This window comes from Nanorana parkeri, unplaced genomic scaffold (assembly GCF_000935625.1).
Source record: "Nanorana parkeri isolate BGI_ZX_2015 unplaced genomic scaffold, ASM93562v1 scaffold1864, whole genome shotgun sequence".
NCBI lineage: Eukaryota > Metazoa > Chordata > Amphibia > Anura > Dicroglossidae > Nanorana > Nanorana parkeri.
Window position 1 is genome coordinate 228,448 of NW_017308132.1, and position 7,214 is coordinate 235,661.

Here is a 7,214-nt window from a genome sequence, read left to right on the forward strand (position 1 = left end):
ATCCTCTATACTGAGTGTTCCTGTTCATTGATAACATGAGGACAGAGTATGATTACTATAACCACAATTATGAATGAACAGGAAGTGATGTAGATGTGATGTAGATCACTTCCCATTCATTCATAATTGAGGATATAGTATCCATACCATGTCCTCAATTTTTAACAAACACTCAGACATCACTGATCACTCCTTGTACCCGCTCTCCTCTCTGACAAGCTGTCACAGGAGGCTGAGCGTGCGGTGCGGGGAGGAGAGCCCAGCCTCCGTGACAGCGCGGCCTGTCTCCGCCCCCACACCGCTCTGCCGGACTGTGATAGGAGGCTGAGCGGTGTGGGAGGAGAGACGCCGGCCGCTCACAGCGCTCGGCCGGCTGCCACACTTTCCCTCCTCCCCACAGGGACACAGAGCAGCGCCCAGCGGGGAGGAAAGAAAGCACGGATGCGCCGACGTATCGGCAGAAAAATTGCACTTTCGGCATTATGTCAAAAGTGCCATTTTCGGCCGATATGTTTCGCCGCCCGATATATCGTTGCATCGCTAATATGTATCTTGCTGCACTCCTTACCGGATTTCTGTAATACATACAGGTGGGTGCTTGTAGGGACCACGCTTGGCGCCGTGAACAGCATGCAGATTCAAAGGATGTCACCAGCCCACCAACCAATTTGTGTTCAGCAAATGTCCATTTTAATGACTCAAATTGCCATTCAATTGCAAGTACTTTCGGGGGCCTCGCAGGGTCCCCTTCATCAGGCTCAGAATGACTTAGTGTGATGAAGGGGACCCTGAGAAGCCTGGAAAGCACTTGCGGTTAAATGGCAATTTGTGTCATTAAAATGGACATTTGCTGAACACAAATAGATTGGTGTGCTGGTGACATCCTTTGAAACCTTCTCGCTGTCCTGAGCTGGCTGGAATGCTTCCTAGTTCTCACTGACCTGGAAGAAGCATGCATAAGATATGACCTCCCCCCAAGACATAAGACATAAGAATGACCTCCCCCCAAATATTTACCATTTACAATGTCCCATGTATAAAGGGACATTGGGTGGAGGGAAGGAGGTTTCATTTAAAATTGTGGAGAGGGTTCTTTTACAGTCACAGCTGTAACAATGTGGAACTCCCTTCCCCAGGCAGTGGTAACAGCTGCAGGCTTTGGACGAATTCAAACACCTTCTAGATGTCTTCTTTGATCCATGAGCACAACATACAGGTATATATACTGTATACTCTTAGATAAGGAACCCTAGTCTGACAGATAGGTTGGACTGGATGGACATGTGTCTTTTTCCCCAACCTTATCTACTATGTAACTGTGTATCCCACCTCAACCTAACCACCCAACCATCACGTTTTCAAACAATTCATCCCCACACAGCTGCCTCCTCATGTATCACTGGCCCCTCCCCTTTTAGATTGTAAGCCCTCAGGGGCAGGGCCCTCCTTACCATCTTGTCTTGTATTGTGATTGTAATGTCTTCCTTATATTGTACAGCGCTGCGCAAGCTGTTGGCGCCATATAAACCCTGTATAATAATAATAACTGTGTGAATGAAAGACAGTTTGCGTTCACAGAAGGGTCTTCACGCTTTTAAAAACTGTGATGGGCTTTTGCGCATGATGTTTTTGCAGATGGTGGTTAATGTGATCCTTTAATAAAAGGAACCTAACTCCTATTACTTGTCATTACAATGTGCTGGCTGTGTGATGCCCATCTCAATGTATCCATGTCTGCCTTCTTTCAGGTATGGGCTGTTTCTGGGGAGCCGAGAGGAAGTTCTGGAGACAGAAGGGTGTCTACTCCACTCAAGTTGGCTTTGCTGGTGGTCACACCTCCAATCCCACCTATCATGAAGTTTGCTCAGGTATCTAACTTCATTGACGTATTGCATATGTAATGGAAAATTGTTTTTCTAAGCTTTATCCTAATTTTCCTTTCCTGGCATATCTCAGTGGCAACATACAGATGGGTTTTGCTCTGCATCTTCAAACAAACAGGACTCATCTGTAGATAAAACCTTGAGATCAGATCCTTCATCCATGGTCTAACTGTGAATGAATCAGGGAGTTCAAATCCTGGATATGTGGTGAGTAGCACTTAGTACCATGGGTCATCTCGCTTGGAGGTTCCTTGAGTCCAGATCCTCCATCCATGGTTTAACTGTGACTGACTGAACCAGGGAAGTCAAATCCTGGATATGTGGTGAAGAGCACCTGGTACCATGGGTCATTTGGCTTGGAGGTTCCTTGAGACCAGATCCTCCATCCATGGTCTAACTGTGACTGAATCAGGGAGGTCAAATCCTGGATATGGGGTGAGGAGCACCTAGTACCATGGGTCATCTGGCTTGGAGGTTCCTTGAGACCAGATCCTCCATCCATGGTCTAACTGTGACTAACTGAACCAGGGAGGTCAAATCCTGGATATGGGGTGAGGAGAACCTAGTACAAAGGGTCATCTCGCTTGGAGGTTCTTTTTAATATTTCTGTTGAACAAGCACAGTCAACATTCAACTCGTTTCAAAAGGAAAGGTCTCCTCCTTCTTTAGGGCTTTAACAGCAGTTTATGGAAAATTCAAGATGGGGTTCACTAAGAAGCCTGGATTCCGGATAAAATAGAGCTGATCACATGAGTGTATCCTGACAACAATAGGGGCAGCTGAGTACTGAAGAAGGGGGAATGGCTTTCCCCCAAAACGCGTCGGCTGTATCGGATGTTCTTGGTCAATATAAATTTTAAACAAGATAACCATTTGTACAAGGTGCTCCTAACCACACATCTAGCATTATGATTGTCTATGAGCAGTTATTTTATTGTAATCAGAGAGGCAACCGTCTACGACCAGAGCCAGATCCTCCATACACCTTCATCTTTCACCATGGGTTCACCTCCTCCATGGAGAACATCCCTTTTTTTTTGTAATTACAATAGAACCAATTCTCATTTCTTTTGGTCCAGAGCTACCACATGTCTGCCTGGACCAGGGTGGGCAGTGCCAGTAAATGAAAACCATGGTATAGAAAAACAGTTTTCTGGACTTCTCCGTGGCAGCATACATATACACATGGGAGACACAGACACAGAATGGTATTTTGAGGAATCCTAAATATACTTTTGATGTAAAGAGGCTGTTTTAAAAATAAAAATATCTAGTGTACAGCAGAGCTCAGATCAGGAAAGGGATCATCTGTCACCCACATAAAATGCTGTTTTAACATCTCTATCCTGGTATGCATGATTGTTGCTGTTTGTTTGAATGCCTCCTCGCCAACGTCATCATGTACAATGCAGGACTAGCGGTCCTGCATTGTAGGGGAGAATGTCCAGGGCCTGCCCACATTCTGGAGCTGGAGCAGATCGGTGAAGAGTGCTAGTTGTTGAAGGAACATGGAAGTAGGTAAGTATGCCTGTACTTTATAAACACACCCCATAGACCCTTGGTTCTCAACTGGTGGGTCGTGACCCAAAAGTGGGTCGCCACATGCCTTCCACTTTTCTAGGCGGGAGACTCCTCAGCCTCCTCCCAGCGCAGCACCGTCAGTTCTCACGCCGAGTAACCATTCAAAATATGCTGTGTGTTAGCTTGAGGTGGGGTGGGCTGGAGGTATGGCCTTAAAGCAGCTCCAGTCATACATGCATTGCTTGCAGTTCCCTCGTGTGCCCTGTAGAGGTGCCTGGACTGGACGGACATCACATTCTGGCTCCCGCCACCTCTACAGGGCACGCAAGGGAGCTGCACAAACAATGCACAGCAGCCCACACTGGACCTCAGGCTGAGGCTCCACTTCAGTTCCCATAAGGCAGGGAGACTGGGTGGATCTTAAAAAAAAACTTATACATTTTTATGGAGTGTGTATATGTGTGAGAATGTCTGTGGTTGTGTGTGCGTCTGTCAGTGTTTTTGAGGGTCCGTTCACACTAGTACACTGTCCCATGGGATTAATGCACTGTACCATGCAATAGCACCTACTGCGCATTCTGGTGGAAGATGCATTGCGTTGCCATTAATTTGAATGACACCCCAAATGCACCTCCCACCCACAGTCTGATCGCCTGCATTCAAACGCCTGGTACCGCAATGCCATGTATTCCATTGCAGTGCGAATTGGGTCGTGACTTAATGACCAAGGACAAATGTGGGTCCTGAGGTTACACAGGTTGAGAACCACTGCCCTAGACTAAACCATCATTCAACCCTTGCTATATGGGGGCGTGTTCATAAAGGATGACTGGAGTTCCCACCTGTCCCAGACTTCATAAAACACAATGGTGACTGGATACTGGATTATAAACTGTCATACCTCTCGTCCTGTTTTTGGACGATCAACATCTGCCTTGACACATTTCATGGTGACTCGATTGAGGTGGCTGAGTTGTAGATGTGGCTATAAATGCTGGCATGTTCCTGACACTTGTTAAAGGCGAGGAAGACTCTTGGACGGGCAGTAAAACGTCTTCAACATTACAGAACAAGTGCCGGTAAATGTGATTAGCTACTTCTTGGTATTCCATGACAGGAATAAATAAGAGCCTTCACAGACATGAAGGATAGGGCCCACACACTGGAATATCGCTGTCTGTGGTGAAGGTTTTGCCCCATTGGGAGGACACAATTGCCCCAACTGTTACAAGCAATGGTTATCATGACTATATTACGTCAGTGGAGGTAAGACTACAGGACTGTACAAAATCATGACGTGCTGGACGCAGGGCTTAGTGACGCACTGGACACAGGACCCACCTGAGAGTGACCCTGCAGAGCCCACCATAGATGCTGCACAGCCCATCTGAGACTGTCTATGGTGGGCTCTGCAGGGGTCTCAGGTCGGCTGGTCAGGGCTGCATCCCTCCCTCGTTTCCTTCCTTCCTTCCTTCCTAGCTCCTCTTACCTGCACACATGGCCTCGTCTGCCGCCGGACCGGCCAGAAGTGACATCACATCACTAACATGACGTCACGTCACTAACATGACGTCACGTCACTAACATGACGTCACTTCCGTCCAGTCCGACATCAGATGAGCAGCGTCGCTGATGGGGCCCTAGCTTGTCTCAAAGCCGCTGGAGCGGCAATGCGTGAGCCCTGCGCTGCTAGGGCCAGGCCTCCGCCTCCTCGCCCTTCACCGGTGGCCGATAGTCATGTAAGGCAGGCCTTCTTAAACTTTCTCCACTCGTGACCCCTTTTTGGCCGAGGAAATTTTTAGGGGACCCCAGCATCGGAACGGTGTCTCTCCCCTCTTTCCCCCCCCCGCCGTGGACGGACAGTCAGTGTGTCATTACCACCTACTATTAAGCCCCCTCTCCCTCCTTATCTTTACCTCCAGCAGCTGTGCTCCACTTCTGCTGGGTTAAAGGAAGCTCCGTCAATGTAAAAAAAAACCTTCCTGCATGCACGTGCTCAGGAAGGTACCAAGTGCACAGAGGTGGGGGGGTATGCAACCTTAAAAACTACACTACACTGCACATTAAACGAAAAAAAAAAAATCTTGCTTGGAGCCCAGGCCTCCCCGGCCGCCTGGGCCCCTCACACAAGTACCGGCTGTACCCCCCTGATGGTGGTCCTGGCCGGGGACTCAGATCGCGACCCCCCTGTTCACTTGCGGGACCCCATATGGGGTCGCGACCCACACTTTAAGAAGCACCCCAGGCTGCCCGGGCCACTTACATGAATATCGGCCGTACCCCCCTGATGGCTGACCTGGTCATGTATAATACTAGCTCTGGATGTACATTACATGCACTGATATTTACCATAGGCATGAGATACAACAAGGCTTCTACATTGGATATAATCTGGTAGGTATGTGATAGTGCTGGACCAATAAAAGTGTAAATTGGCAGCAGAGAGTGACATTTTTCAGATCTTCCAGGGAGTTATAGTGTCTGTGGACCTTGTTCTAGTCCTAGGCTGCTACCTCTCTCTCCTAAAGAGCTCAACTCTTGAATGTGCAATGAGAAACACCTAGTACAAAAGTTCATATCAGTTCACAAGTCTATGGAAGCATTTATTGGTTAGGAGTATCCGATACTTCCAATGCATTTTGGGGGATAAGTCTCCCCCTTCTTCAGAGCTTGAGCAATGGATGTAAAAACAAAAAAATCAAGATAGAATGCACCAGAGGACCTGAATTAAGGCTGGATGGAGACTAGTGCCTGTGAACGGCCAGCTCGGTCTGGGAGTCCTTTCCCATGAAACACATTGGCAGTATTTGATGCTCTTCATGGTCAACATTTCAAACGACTTTTGAAGTGACACCGATATTTGTATATTTACAATAGGTGACCCAAGAGCTTTATTTATATGTACATATAGATGTTTGGCCCCCTATCCCTCGTTTGTGTACACCGATATTTGTACATGGCACTTCACTAGGCGCAATGACTGAAGAGTCCTGATATCATTTCTTCATTTTGGTTGGAGGTCCTCGTTAGGACTGGAGCTGAGGGGTTAACGATCGGGGAGGAATTTTTACAGACCGCAGCCATTCCAAACGTCTGAATGTGCAATTAAAAGCAACATGTTACTCTGCGTTTCCATGGCAACCCGGCACCAAAACAAGAAGGTTTTAATGAGAATAGTTTTGAACATTAGACGCCCTGAACGCCATTGTCAGGAGAGCAGATCTGTGTGGCGGCATTGCCGTTTCACAGTGCGGTTTTTGTTGGTCCGGGCAGGCAGGTCACCGTTCATTAAAGGGTTTCTGTATTGAGTACAGAGATATTTTGAAGATCAGTCTGCTAAACATTAGGAAAAGTTAAAGGAGAAGTATGAGGGGGGAGAGGGGGGGGAGCGCTTTTCACTCACCTCATAGTTCTAGCCGACCTGTGACAATGAGACTGTCACAGGTCGGCTCAGTAGATCGGGAGGTGAGCGAACACATACCGGCGTTCGCTCACTTCTCGATCTTGTCACGGCTCTCTGCCATGACAGGGGGAGGGGCTGGATTCCCTCTCTCTCCCCGCTCCGATCTGCCAGCGCTGACTGGCGGAACGGACGGGGGAGGGGGCGGGTACAGCTGGCTCTGCCTCTAGATAGGCAGAGCCAGCTGTCACTCACGCAGCTGGGCGGATCCCGACGTCTAAGTCGGGATCCGCTCCGGCGGCGGCGTCTCAGTATACCGCGAGCTGTAGCTCCCTATATACTGAGCTTAGGGTGACGGGAGGACGCTAGTTTGTGTCCTCCCGTGACCCTAAGGAGAACTATGGGGAAAA

At 48.3% G+C, this 7,214-nt stretch overlaps 1 protein-coding gene across 1 annotated transcript in view; it reads left to right on the plus strand.

The window, feature by feature from the left end:
- Positions 1-7,214, plus strand: part of LOC108799968 (mitochondrial peptide methionine sulfoxide reductase-like) — a 170,831-nt gene that overhangs the window by 143,350 nt on the left and 20,267 nt on the right. Inside the window, exon 4 of the mRNA XM_018571918.1 lies at positions 1,749-1,868. Within this exon, the coding sequence (XP_018427420.1) occupies positions 1,749-1,868 (120 nt within the window). The remainder of the gene's footprint in view (positions 1-1,748; positions 1,869-7,214) is intronic.